The sequence below is a fragment of the Crinia signifera genome, chromosome 7, assembly GCF_055691185.1.
Source record: "Crinia signifera chromosome 7, ASM5569118v1, whole genome shotgun sequence".
NCBI classification, from domain to species: domain Eukaryota; kingdom Metazoa; phylum Chordata; class Amphibia; order Anura; family Myobatrachidae; genus Crinia; species Crinia signifera.
In genome coordinates, this window is record NC_139223.1 from 2,021,273 (window position 1) to 2,036,601 (window position 15,329).

General features: G+C 49.8%; 1 protein-coding gene across 1 annotated transcript in view; it reads right to left on the minus strand.

Moving 5' to 3' along the window:
• Nucleotides 1-15,329, minus strand: part of ITGAL (integrin subunit alpha L) — a 218,150-nt gene that overhangs the window by 132,082 nt on the left and 70,739 nt on the right. Inside the window, exons 6-7 of the mRNA XM_083152209.1 lie at nucleotides 7,904-8,034; nucleotides 245-390 (exon numbers count right to left, since the gene is read on the minus strand). Of these exons, the coding sequence (XP_083008335.1) occupies nucleotides 245-390; nucleotides 7,904-8,034 (277 nt within the window). The remainder of the gene's footprint in view (nucleotides 1-244; nucleotides 391-7,903; nucleotides 8,035-15,329) is intronic.

The window sequence follows — 15,329 nt, forward strand, 5'->3', positions numbered from 1 at the left end:
CTGTTCAATATTTGGAAGGACAGTCCTAATGGAAGACTACTGCCCCCCCTTCCCCCCAATATTAGGGTTTTAGTCCTGGTTTCAGGATTTGAGAAATATTCCGCAGTAATTCCATAGTAAGCGCTCTTGTAGCACCAGAGTGATTGTCTTCCCTAACACATCACATACCTCCTGATATACTCTGTGCTGCTGGGGTCACTAGCTTGTAGCGGATATCAGTCTGTACATGACATGTGATACTCACAGTGTGTAGTCGATGCCGGAGTACGCCCATGCCTGGCCTCCTATAAACTTCATCTTGTCAATTATTTTTGTGAGGTCTCCAGATTGTTGATATGTATTGAAGTTAAACTCTGTATTCATTTTGTTTGAGAACTGAACAACAGCAAACTGTGGGCAAGATAAGTAACTGGTTACTGGATGTGAAGTGATTGGTGTGTGGTGGAAGTTGGCCGTGGCAGAGATGTGTTACTAGGAGGAAAAGGGTGCTGGTACTGGAGAGTGGACCTGCCTGTTGGCAGCCAGAGGATGGGGATATTGTGGGGTATAGATATTGGAGGGCAGAGGTGATGAGGACAGAAGAGGATGGACATGCCGGATGCAGTGATATTGGAGGGTGGAGATGAGGAGGACAGAAGAGGATGGACATGCCGGATGCTGCAATATTGGAGGGTGGAGATGAGGAGGACAGAAGAGGATGGACATGCCGGATGCAGTGATATTGGAGGGCGGAGATGAGGAGGACAGAAGAGGATGGACATGCCGGATGCAGTGATATTGGAGGGCGGAGATGAGGAGGACAGAAGAGGATGGACATGCTGGATGCAGTGATATTGGAGGGCGGAGATGAGGAGGACAGAAGAGGATGGACATGCTGGATGCAGTGATATTGGAGGGCGGAGATGAGGAGGACAGAAGAGGATGGACATGCCGGATGCTGCGATATTGGAGGGTGGAAATGAGGAGGACAGAAGAGGATGGACATGCTGGATGCAGTGATATTGGAGGGCGGAGATGAGGAGGACAGAAGAGGATGGACATGCCGGATGCAGTGATATTGAAGGGCGGAGATGAGGAGGACAGAAGAGGATGGACATGCCGGATGCAGTGATATTGGAGGGCGGAGATGAGGAGGACAGAAGAGGATGGACATGCTGGATGCAGTGATATTGGAGGGCGGAGATGAGGAGGACAGAAGAGGATGGACATGCCAGATGCAGTGATATTGGAGGGTGGAGATGAGGAGGACAGAAGAGGATGGACATGCCGGATGCTGTGATATTGGAGGGTGGAGATGAGGAGGACAGAAGAGGATGGACATGCCGGATGCTGTGATATTGGAGGGTGGAGATGAGGAGGACAGAAGAGGATGGACATGCCGGATGCAGTGATATTGGAGTGAGAAGATGATGAGGACAGAAGAGAGTGGAGTTCCTGGGTGCTGTGATAATGGAAAGTGGAGATACAGAGGATACAAGAGGGTGGAGATGAGAATGCTTGTATATTTGGAGGGTAGAGATGCTAAGGATAGAAGAGGGAGGAGATGCTGGTTGCAGTTATTTTGGAGAGAGGAGATGTTGAAGGTAGACTATAATTGAGATGTTGGGAACAGTTGGTTGGAGATACTGGCACTTATAGATGTTAACATTGGCAAATCATGGAGTTATTGGGCAGTAGACATACTGAAGATGACGATGAAGATTTCTTAGAGGCAGTTTGGGTAAACAAGAAACCACCAGCTGTACTGTCAGCTCAGAAAAAAAGAGAAAAAATTAAGAAAAAGAGGAACAAGAGGAGGAAAGAAAATAAGATCTGAAAAATAACTAGGGGTCCCCCATATTTTAAGAACCAGCACCAGCCAGCCAGCAGGGTAATACCACAGTAGGGAGGAGACATTTTATACAAGTCCATCCGGTCAAAGCATTCACCCCCTGACAGGGTCCTGGGGTGTGGGGACCCCCCAATGAAGGAGTCCTCCCCCTCCAGAATTGACCTACCCAGGCTGAAGCCTGGGGCTGTCCCCGATGCCTCTATGCGGTGGGCATCAGCTGATAAATGTGGGTAAAAAAATAAATAAAACGGTACTCTTTACCTAGAAGGGCGCCCATCGTGGTGATCGCGGGCATCGCGGGCAGTACATTAACGGCCGCGACGCGATGCCCGCGATCACCGCGATTTCCCATAGGGTTCAATGTTAAATTTAGTGCTGACCGCGATTTTCCATTCAATGCTTCAATGGCCGCGATTTGGCCATAGGAATCAATGTTAAATGGGCTACAGAGCCCAAATAGGCACAATTAACCCTTAAATGTCCCCCCAAATTTGTAACGCCACCCCACGATCCACGCCAACCCGAAGCGTGGCGAGCGGCGGCGGTACGCGTCCTCCGACCTTTTCATGCCCTACTATCCACGTCGGCGTGGAGTTGAGAATAGAATAGTGTGGCGAGCGCAGCGAGCCACCGAGCCCGAAGCGTGGCGAGCGCAGCGAGCCCCGCGAGGGGACGCGGATACCTTCACAGTTATACGCGTCCCCTCGCGGGCTTCACAGGTGTCCGTGGCCACGCGGACACCTGTGAAGTCCGCGAAGGGACGCGTTTACCTGTGAAGGTATCCGCGTCCCCTCGCGGGGCTCACTGCGCTCGCCACACTATTCTATTCTCAACTCCACGCCGACGTGGATAGTAGGGCATGAAAAGGTCGGAGGACGCGTACCGGCTGCGCTCGCCACGCTTCGGGTTGGCGTGGATCGTGGGGTGGCGTTAAAAATTTGGGGGGACATTTAAGGGTTAATTGTGCCTATTTGGGCTCTGTAGCCCATTTAACATTGATTCCTATGGTAAAATCGCGGGCATTGAGGCATTTTACATGAAAATCGTGGTCAATCAGCCTTTTTAACATTGTTCCCTATGGGAAAATCGCGGTCATCGCGGGCAGCCGATTTTTATGTACCCGCGATTTACCCGCGATGCCCGCGATTTTTTACCCCCGACGCCCGCGATTCCAATCGCTGGCGCCCTTCTAGGTAAAGAGTACCAATAAAACTATTTCATATTGCTGTGGAACTATGAGTCCCAGCAAGCCTCCCCCGCATTCAGGGACTTGGAGAACCAAAAGTCCCAGCATGTGGGGCATTAAAGGGCCCACTGGAACTTGTAGTTCCACAGCAATACAAATAGTAAATAAACACACTGACGCACCTGAATAATAAAACTTTATTACATACAGAGCCCACACACTGGGGCCCTCATACTGATACTTACCTGTCTTGAGCCTGTAGGTCACCAGCCAATCGTCAGCACGTCCTGAACAATCCATATAGCAACTGTGGAAGGAAATTATTCTTACAAGGCTCCTCCGGCGTAGATCGGTCCTCTTTGTTCCATGTAGCATCCCCAGGTCTTGGCAAAACAAAAAAGGTAAACCCGACACCAGAATGAACTTTGGAGGGGACGCAGGATGTGTGTTTCGTTTTTATCAATAAAAGATTACCCTATTTAAACTCAGAACTTTTAACAAAGAACCATCCTTGATAAAGAATCTGTTGGTATGAAACGCGTTTTGTGAAGTGTGAGCCCCAGGAAGAAAAGTGTCCCTCTGATCCAGACACCGCTGTTGGAGATTCACAACCACGAGGTGCCAGTGGGTGACATCATCAAAGACCACTGTGTACCAGTGCAGGCGATCACAGAGACCCAAGGTAGGGAGAGGTTAGGGAAAGTCTCCAAACAACCCTAGTATTATTTATTTATAGTTTCTTATATAGCGCAGCATATTTCGTTGCGCTTTACAAAAGGAGACTGTGATCCAACAAACAGGGTATTTACAGATAGTCAAAATGTAGGAGGGCCCTGCTCGCAAGCTTACAATCTATAGGGATATAGGCATTGATACATAAGGATAGATACTGTATTCTTTATTGCATTAATACCACCAGAATGGAAAGGTTCCTGGTGTGCTGTATGATACGGTGACCCAGCAGTTTGGCCAGGGGTCGGGAGGATGGAAAATGTGAAGAAAAGAGTGGATATGTGAGGACTGTACAGTGGGGATGTGATTAGATAGGAACGGTATATGAAGGTTAAGTGGCTGGTTCTGGAATATGATAAACTGCCTGAAGAGATGAGTTTTTAGGGAACGCTTATAGGTTTGGAGACTGGAGGAGAGTCTTATTGTGCTTGAGAGGACATTCCACAGAGTGGGTGCAGCCTAAGTAAGTCCTGCAGTCGGGAATGGGAGCGAGTAATGAGTATGGATGAGAGACGCAGATCTTGGAAGGAGCGTAGAGGTCGTGTTGGATGATATTTTGAGATAAGAGAAGATATGTATGTTGGTGTAGTTTGGTTTATGGCTTTGTGTGTAAGTAAAAGGATTTTGTATTGAGTACGGTAGAATACAGGTAACCAATGAAGTGACTGACAGAGTAGCTTTGCAGACGATGAACGTCTGGCTAGGAAGATTAGCCTCGCAGCTGCATTCATAATGGACTGTAGTGGTGAGAGTCTGTATTGGGAAGGCCAATAAGGAGACTATTGCCATAATCAATGCGTGAGATGATGAGAGCATGGATTAGAGTTTTTGCAGTGTCTTGTGTAAGGTAAGGGCGAATTTTAAATATGTTTTTTAGGTGCATGTGGCATGATTTCCAGAAAGATGAATGTGGGGAACAAAGGAAAGTTCAGAGTCAAGGATAACACCTAGGCAGCGAGCTTCAGAGGTAGGAGTGATAGTCATCTTCTCAACAGTGATAGAGATATCAGGTGGTGACTACTCTTGGCTGGTGGGAATATAATTCATTCTGTTTTTGAAATATTAAGTTTGAGGTGGCGAGATGACATCCAGGATGAAACAACAGAAAGGCATTCAGAGACACGGCTCAATACAGATGGGGACAGGTCTGGGGAGGATAGGTAGAGCTGAGTATCATCCGCATACAGATGGGGACAGGTGCGGGGAGGATAGGTAGAGCCATACTTGCCTACCTGACCCTCTCCATGCGGGAGAAATGCTCTGTTCCTGGACTTCCCTGGTAATGTATGATTACCATCACCTGTGCTGAAGTACCTTTACCTAGCTCCCCACAGGTGATGGCAATCATACATTACCAGGGAAGTTCAGAAACAGAGCATTTTCTCCTGCATGGAGATGGTCAGGTAGGCAAGTATGGGTAGAGCCGAGTATCATCCACATACAGATGATACTGAAATCCAAAAGAGCTGATTAGTTTGACAAGAAATGAGAACCATGAGAGGGCTGTGTCTTTAAGACCTAGGGATTGTAGTGTTTGTATGAGAAGTGTGTGGTCAACAGTGTCAAAATCCGCAGAGAGATCTAGAAGAATTAGTAGTGAATAGTGGCCTTTAGTGACCAGATCATTCACAACTTTAGTCAGTGCTGTCTCTGTGGAGTGTTGGGAATGAAAGCCTGACTGAAGCGGGTCCAATAAGTTGCGCGAGTTAAGAAAGTGTGTGAGGCGAGTGTAGGCAAGTCTTTCAAATAGTTTGGACATGCATGGAAGTTAAGATATGGGACGGTAGTTTGAGAGAGAGCTTGAGCAGAAATGAGAGTTTGGAAATATGTTTGTTTGGCAGTTTCCAGGGCACAACTATAGGACTGGTAGATAGTCTTAAATGTGAGAAAATCTCAGTGCCGGATTAAGGTCTGAGGGGGCCCCCACATACACCACCCCCAAGATGACACCCCCCCATCACCATGGGTGATGACACCAGTAGCGGTATTGGCTACTAGTTTCCATCCACCGCATGGACCCCCGCCGCTGACTTCCCATTTGCGGCAGGGACCCCGGCCGGCACTGACTACCCGGACAGCTGCAAGGACCCCCTGGCCGCCTGCCCTGCCCTACACAAGCACGGGGCGACAGGAGCCCTACACTGGCAGCAGTGCTGGTGTGGGGGCCCCCAAATGTGTGGGGGCCCCGGGGCGACTGCCCCTGTCGCCCCGTGCTTAATCCGCCACTGGGAAATCCATTGGACTGTGAGATTTACGCCATTTACGCTCAACTTTCTGTGTGAGATTTTGTAGGTGTCTCGTTAATTTAGAGTGCCATGGTTGATGTCTAGGCCTACGTGGAGTGTGGTGTGTAACTGGAGCCACTTAATCCAGGGCTGTTAGGTTTAGGCGTGATACCACTATCTCAGGAGTAGTGAATGCAGAAATAGGAGCAAGCTGTTGTTGCAGTGAGGAGGAGAGTTCTTGAAAATTAATATTAGTTTCTGTTGTCATTATGATTTAAAAATAGTAAATACAGTTGTGTGACAATAAATGACTTCACCCAACCACTGACCATGAGTGACAGAAAAGTTTGTGAGTTATCATTCATATTCTCTGACAAAGGGCCAGAAAATCACACATTCTTCTAGGGTATGTAAACTTGTGAGCACAACTGTATACTGTATGGCTCCCATATGCTGTGATATTCCCTCTTACATACTGTATGACCCCCATATGCCACGATACCCCCTTTTACAAGCTATATGCCCCCCATATGCAGCGGAGCCCCCTCTTACATGCAGTATGCCCCCTTGTGTAACACTATCCCCTCTTACATACTGTATGACCCCCATTTGCTGTGATATCCTCTTACATACTGTATGACCCCCATATGCCACAATACCACCCTCTTACATGCAGTATGCCCCCCATATGCAGCACAGCCCTCTCTTATATATGGTATGTCCCCCATGTGCAGCGTAGCCCCTCCTACATGCAGTACCCCCCCATATGCAGCACAGCCCTCTCTTATATATGGTATGTCCCCCATGTGCAGCGTAGCCCCTCCTACATGCAGTATGCCCCCCATATGAAGCACAGCCCTCTCTTACATACAGTATGTGCAACGTATCCCCCTCCTACATGCAGCATGCACCCCATATGCAGCACAGCCCTCTCATATGTATGGTATGTCCCCCATGTGCAGCGTAGCCCCTCCTACATGCAGTACCCCCCCATATGCAGCACAGCCCTCTCTTATATATGGTATGTCCCCCATGTGCAGCGTAGCCCCTCCTACATGCAGTATGCCCCCCATATGAAGCACAGCCCTCTCTTACATACAGTATGCCCCCCATGTGCAGCATATCCCCCACCTACATGCAGCATGCTCCCCATATGCAGCACAGCCCTCTCTTATATATGGTATGTCCCCCATGTGCAGCGTAGCCCCCTCCTACATGCAGTATGCCCCCCATATGCAGCACAGCCCTCTCTTACATACAGTATGTCCCCCATGTGCAGCGTATCCCCCACCTACATGCAGTATCCCCCCATATGCAGCACAGCCCTCTCTTATATATGGTATGTCCCCCATGTGCAGCGTAGCCCCTCCTACATGCAGTATGCTCCCCATGTGCAGCACAGCCCTCTCTTGCATACAGTATGTCCCCCATGTGCAGTGTAGCCCCCCCACCTACATGCAGTATCCCCCTTTATGCAGCACAGCCCCCTCTTACATATGGTATGTCCCCCATATGCAGCATAGCCCCCTCCTACATGCAGTATCCCCCCATGTGCAGTGCAGCCCCCTCCTACATGCAGTATGCTCCCGATATGCAGCGCTGCCCTCTCTTACATATGGTATGTCCCCCATGTGCAGCACAGCCCTCTCTTATATACTGTATGTCCCCCATGTGCAGCATAGCCCCCTCCTACAGTACACGCAGTATCCCCCTTTATGCAGTACAGCCCCCTCTTACATATGGTATGTCCCCCATATGCAGCATAGCCCCCTCCTACATGCAGTATCCCCCCATGTGCAGTGCAGCCCCCTCCTACATGCAGTATGCTCCCGATATGCAGCGCAGCCCTCTCTTACATACGGTATGCCCCATGCATAGCCCCCCACCTACATGCAGTATCCCCCTTTACGCAGCACAGCCCCCTCTTACATGCATACTGGTGTTCTTCAGGGTCTGGATGGCATTGTTCAAAAATTTCTTTATTAAATTTAACTCATGATCCCCCAGACTGTGGGAGCCATCGAACAGGAAGCACAGGTCCACGGCGACCTTCTGGCAATCTGCGGAGAGAGAGAGAGAAGAGTAATACCGGGAGAAGCCGATAATGGCGCCATCGTTCCGAGTATCGCTGGATAGGACAATAACATAATACAGAAGTGTAATTACAGTAATTATACCGGCAGTGTCGTTACATTATTCATACAGAGCTCAGTGGCCACATTCATTATTCCAGCTGCGGCCGCACTTGTATGCCAATACACTGGCACCTAATCGCCAATGATACTAGTGCCATTCTGCGCTCATAAACCAGAGGTGTTTACAGTTCATTTTACCAAAAAAGAGGCTTTGGCATTATGGGCCTAATTCAGCATATGGGTCGCTAATCAGAGAATTCACAATCTGCTGAAACGAATGCGCATGTTTGGCCTCCAATGGTGAAACAATATCTGTTTGCAGAGTAGTCGCAGTTTGTCAGGGAGATGACGTTTAGGGGTGGAAACATGGCGTTTCCTGGGTGTGTGCATATAATACGCAGGCATGAGTGCGTCTCTGACGTCAGCGCTGACCACTTCCAACCTGGTTCTAGTGGAAGCCGAGGACTGGCGCACACGGATTGTTTGGTTTCTTTGTGTCTGGGCTACAGCTTGTAGATCGCAGCAGCGGTGAATTCTCCGACCAGTGGTCCGCGCTAAATTACACCCAAATGACACCAATCTTTGCTGTAAAATTGTTCATCTGGTTTTAGGAGCCGATTCAGACGCGCAAGACCAGCCACAACCAGTGATGGTCACCTTCCTTAAGACTGGTAATAATCCCTAATGGGGAATGTCCTGATAGCTTCTATTACTGGGACCAAAGCAGCTGGGATGTGAGGATAATAACCAGACCCGGTCTCCCTGCGTTACCTCTGCAGCTCCTGTATGAGGATAATAACCAGACCCGGTCTCCCTGTGTTACATCGGCAGCTCCTGTATGAGGATAATAACCAGACCCGGTCTCCCTGTGTTACATCTGCAGCTCCTGTATGAGGATAATAACCAGACCTGGTCTCCCTGTGTTACATCTGCAGCTGGTGTATGAGGATAATAACCAGACCCGGTCTCCCTGTGTTACATCGGCAGCTGGTGTATGAGGATAATAACCAGACCCGGTCTCCCTGCGTTACATCTGCAGCTGGTGTATGAGGATAATAACCAGACCCAGTCTCCCTGCGTTACATCTGCAGCTGGTGTATGAGGATAATAACCAGACCCGGTCTCCCTGTGTTACATCGGCAGCTCCTGTATGAGGATAATAACCAGACCTGGTCTCCCTGCGTTACATCGGCAGCTGGTGTATGAGGATAATAACCAGACCTGGTCTCCCTGTGTTACATCTGCAGCTGGTGTATGAGGATAATAACCAGACCCGGTCTCCCTGTGTTACATCGGCAGCTAGTGAATGAGGATAATAACCAGACCCGGTCTCCCTGTGTTACATCTGCAGCTGGTGTATGAGGATAATAACCAGACCCGGTCTCCCTGTGTTACATCTGCAGCTGGTGTATGAGGATAATAACCAGACCCGGTCTCCCTGTGTTACATCGGCAGCTGGTGTATGAGGATAATAACCAGACCCGGTCTCCCTGTGTTACATCTGCAGCTGGTGTATGAGGATAATAACCAGACCCGGTCTCCCTGTGTTACATCGGCAGCTGGTGTATGAGGATAATAACCAGACCCGGTCTCCCTGTGTTACATCGGCAGCTCCTGTATGAGGATAATAACCAGACCTGGTCTCCCTGCGTTACATCGGCAGCTGGTGTATGAGGATAATAACCAGACCCGGTCTCCCTGTGTTACATCGGCAGCTGGTGTATGAGGATAATAACCAGACCCAGTCTCCCTGCGTTACATCTGCAGCTGGTGTATGAGGATAATAACCAGACCCGGTCTCCCTGCGTTACATCTGCAGCTGGTGTATGAGGATAATAACCAGACCCGGTCTCCCTGCGTTACATCTGCAGCTGGTGTATGAGGATAATAACCAGACCTGGTCTCCCTGCGTTACATCGGCAGCTGGTGTATGAGGATAATAACCAGACCCGGTCTCCCTGCGTTACATCAGCAGTTTGTGTATGAGGATAATAACCAGACCTGGTCTCCCTGCGTTACATCTGCAGCTGGTGTATGAGGATAATAACCAGACCCGGTCTCCCTGTGTTACATCGGCAGCTGGTGTATGAGGATAATAACCAGACCCGGTCTCCCTGTGTTACATCTGCAGCTGGTGTATGAGGATAATAACCAGACCCGGTCTCCCTGCGTTACATCGGCAGCTGGTGTATGAGGATAATAACCAGACCCGGTCTCCCTGTGTTACATCGGCAGCTGGTGTATGAGGATAATAACCAGACCCGGTCTCCCTGCGTTACATCTGCAGCTGGTGTATGAGGATAATAACCAGACCTGGTCTCCCTGTGTTACATCTGCAGCTGGTGTATGAGGATAATAACCAGACCTGGTCTCCCTGCGTTACATCGGCAGCTGGTGTATGAGGATAATAACCAGACCCGGTCTCCCTGTGTTACATCGGCAGCTGGTGTATGAGGATAATAACCAGACCCGGTCTCCCTGCGTTACATCGGCAGCTGGTGTATGAGGATAATACATACTTGCCTACTTTTGAAAACTAGTTTCAGGGAGATTCCAGGTGCTAGTAAAATGCGCTGTGCCGCTTCAAAATGCGACCTGTCGCGCCGAAGGCGTGGCCGGCCCAAGAATGGGCGGAGCTACACAGTAGGTGGGTGTGGCCTAGGGTAGAGGGCATGGACAAGCACCGCAACCCCCATATTCATCATTCCTAGCAGCTGGGCAGCTCCCTGCCTGCTCTCCCTCCGTCCCTGCGCTGAAGAGATGCCATGTGCAGGCTTATGGCATCACTTCAGCGATCACCAGCTGCTATGCAGAGCAAAGCAGCGGAGAACTTCGGCTCCCCCCAATTACCCACGTGGCAAGGACAGCGGGTCAGTCTCCAAATAGCGGGACTGTCCTGCTGTAATTAGGACAATTGTGAGGTATGCTATAGTACTAAAAGCAGCAATAGAAGTATTGTACCTCATCCACACACGGCACCTGGTGCATTACATTTTATGGTGAGCACACACATGGCAATATAATGAACGGTATCATAATATTGCCCTGTCTGTACACAACGAACGACAAGCGCTCCTGATAGTGAACTTAACAATATTGCTCATGAAGCAAATTGTCAAGTCTGTATGGGTAACACAGCATACCCCTTCCAAGTACTACACCCAGTACACACAGCACCAAGCTACATTACACCCACCCACCCCCTATTAGACTATGTACACAAAGCACCATATTACATTATACACAGCCCCCCATATATAACACACAGCACCATATTACATTATACACAGCCCCCCATATATAACACACAACACCATATTACATTATACACAGCCCACCCATATTACATTATACACAGCCCCCCATATATAACACACAGCCCACCCATATTATATTATACACAGCCCACCCATATTACATTATACACAGCCCACCCATATTACATTATACACAGCCCCCCATATGACATTATACACAGCCCCCCATATTACATTACACAGCCCCCCCATATGACATTATACACAGCCCCCCCATATGACATTTACACAGTCCCCCATATGACATTATACTCAGTCCCCCCCATATGACATTATACACAGCCCCCCCCCCCATATGACATTATACACAGTCCCCCATATGACATTATACACAGTCCCCCCATATGACATTATACACAGCCCCCCACACACACATTACACAGAGTACCCACAGGCATATGACAGCCCCCTCTCCCCCAGACTAGTACACATAGCCCCAAAGTAAATCCTACAAGTGCCAGATTACACACAGCCCATCACTCCCCCAGTACACAGCACTCACCTTGCTGTGTTGTCCCTTCCTGGGAGGTGCAGGGAGCTGGCAGTGCACTGGTGGATACAGCACCTGGCAGCCGGTGACAGGAGCAGGCCAGGAAGAGCGTTGCACGCACGGAGCTCACTCTGTGTGAGTGGGTGGGCGGAGCCAGCATCTGAAGGAAGCCCTGACTGACGGACTCTCCTGTTCCTTTTGCTGTACGGACTTCCGCCCAATATACACAGCATCGGCTTCCCTCAACCCTGCGGTGCCGGCTGTCAAGTACTGGATTGCAGGTCCCTCGGAAGTGGTGCGCGCACATGCGAAGTCCGGAATGTACTGAAGGCCCCGCAAAAACCGGGAGGTGGGGGCAGGTTTGCGGGGCAGCGGGAGGCTCCTACAAAAACCGGGAGCCTCCCGCTGAATGCGGGAGGGTAGGCAAGTCTGGGATAATAACCAGACCTGGTCTCCCTGCATTACATCTGCAGCTGGTGTATGAGGATAATAACCAGACCCGGTCTCCCTGTGTTACATCGGCAGCTCCTGTATGAGGATAATAACCAGACCCGGTCTCCCTGTGTTACATCGGCAGCTCCTGTATAAGGATAATAACCAGACCCGGTCTCCCTGCGTTACATCGGCAGCTGGTGTATGAGGATAATAACCAGACCTGGTCTCCCTGTGTTACATCTGCAGCTGGTGTATAAGGATAATAACCAGACCTGGTCTCTCTGCGTTACATCTGCAGCTGGTGTATGAGGATAATAACCAGACCCGGTCTCCCTGCGTTACATCTGCAGCTGGTGTATGAGGATAATAACCAGACCCAGTCTCCCTGTGTTACATCGGCAGCTGGTGTATGAGGATAATAACCAGACCCGGTCTCCCTGTGTTACATCGGCAGCTGGTGTATGAGGATAATAACCAGACCTGGTCTCCCTGCGTTACATCTGCAGCTGGTGTATGAGGATAATAACCAGACCCGGTCTCCCTGTGTTACATCGGCAGCTCCTGTATGAGGATAATAACCAGACCTGGTCTCCCTGCGTTACATCGGCAGCTGGTGTATGAGGATAATAACCAGACCCGGTCTCCCTGTGTTACATCGGCAGCTCCTGTATGAGGATAATAACCAGACCCGGTCTCCCTGTGTTACATCGGCAGCTGGTGTATGAGGATAATAACCAGACCTGGTCTCCCTGCGTTACATCTGCAGCTGGTGTATGAGGATAATAACCAGACCCGGTCTCCCTGTGTTACATCGGCAGTTCTTGTATGAGGATAATAACAAGACCTGGTCTCCCTGCATTACATCAGCAGCTCATGTGTGAGAATAACCAGACCCGGTCTCCCAACGTTACACTGGCTTGTCCTGTATGAGGATAATAACCAGACCCGGTCTCCCAGTGTTAGGTCTGCGGCTCGTGTATGAGGATAATAACCAGACCCAGTCTCCCTGCTTTACATCAGCAGTTTGTGTATGAGGATAATAACCAGACCTGGTCTCCCTGCTTTACATCGGCAGCTCCTGTATGAGGATAATAACCAGACCCAGTCTCCCTGCTTTACATCGGCAGCTCCTGTATGAGGATAATAACCAGACCCAGTCTCCCTGTGTTACATCAGCAGTTCGTGTATGAGGATAATAACCAGACCTGGTCTCCCTGCGTTACATTGGCAGCTCCTGTATGAGGATATTAACAAGACCTGGTCTCCCTGATTTACATCGGCAGCTCCTGTATGAGGATAATAACCAGACCCAGTCTCCCTGCGTTACATCTGCGGCTGGTGTATGAAGATAATAACAAGACCTGGTCTCCCTGTGTTACATTGGCAGTTCATGTATGAGGATAATCTCCAGACCCGGTTTCCTTGCATTACATCAGCAGCTCATGTAGGAGGATTATAACCAGACCTGGTCTCCCTGCGTTACATCTGCGGCTCCTGTATGAGGATAATACCCAGACCCAGTCTCCCTGTGTTACATCTGCAGCTGGTGTATGAGGATAATAACCAGACCTGGTCTCTCTGCGTTACATCAGCAGTTTGTGTATGAGGATAATAACCAGACCTGGTCTCCCTGCGTTATATCTGCAGCTGGTGTATGAGGATAATAACCAGACCCGGTCTCCCTGCGTTATATCTGCAGCTGGTGTATGAAGATAATAACCAGACCCGGTCTCTCTGCGTTACATCAGCAGTTTGTGTATGAGGATAATAACCAGACCTGGTCTCCCTGCGTTACATCTGCAGCTGGTGTATGAGGATAATAACCAGACCCGGTCTCCCTGTGTTACATCTACAGCTGGAGTATGAGGATAATAACCAGACCCGGTCTCCCTGTGTTACATCTGCAGCTGGTGTATGAGGATAATAACCACCCGGTCTCCCTGTGTTACATCGGCAGTTCTTGTATGAGGATAATAACAAGACCTGGTCTCCCTGCATTACATCAGCAGCTCATGTGTGAGAATAACCAGACTCGGTCTCCCAGCGTTACACTGGCTTGTCCTGTATGAGGATAATAACCAGACCCGGTCTCCCAGTGTTAGGTCTGCGGCTCGTGTATGAGGATAATAACCAGACCCAGTCTCCCTGCTTTACATCAGCAGTTTGTGTATGAGGATAATAACCAGACCTGGTCTCCCTGTGTTACATCTGCAGCTGGTGTATGAGGATAATAACCAGACCCAGTCTCCCTGTGTTACATCTGCAGCTGGTGTATGAGGATAATAACCAGACCTGGTCTCCCTGTGTTACATCAGAAGCTCATGCATGAGAGAAATAACCAGACCCCGTCTCAGAGCGTTACATTGGCAGCTTGTGTATGAGGATAATAACCAGGCCCGTATAGCAGCTGCCCCCAACTCTATTGTGTCCTGATGGATTAGATGTGACCTTATCCCAGTAACGCCAACTCCAGCGGTGAGTATGAGTGACCACACTGACCTTTACATGACTGACCCAAACCATAATGACCCTAGAAATCCCAACCTAGAGAGTGTCCCCCTTTAGGAGAAAGTGAGGGATACTGGCAGGGGGTTAGGGAGGCTTCACTCTCTGACTCATCCCTGACAGGCATAAGGTGCCAAGCTCGCAGCAGCCTTGATGGGGTGGGGTAGGGAGTGTGCCCGGGCAGGAAGGGTTCAGGCCCAGGGTAGTCAGGAAGGTAGAAGGGGATACACCAGACAGGGTGGGTTCCCCAAGACGTAGGTCCTTTGAGGAGGACAGGAGGGCAGGTCTGACGGTTTTTGCAGACGGGTGCCCGGGAGAAGTGACAGGGGTGCAGTGCCTGGGGGAAAGTGTGGGAGGAGACAGGGGTAGGCCCAGACCAGTGAAGGTAGAGGCGACCAGAGGCTGTCCCCGGCCCACAACCCCCAGACAGGTACTGACCTTAGAAACTGTGAGGCCCTACAGACCAGTTGTCC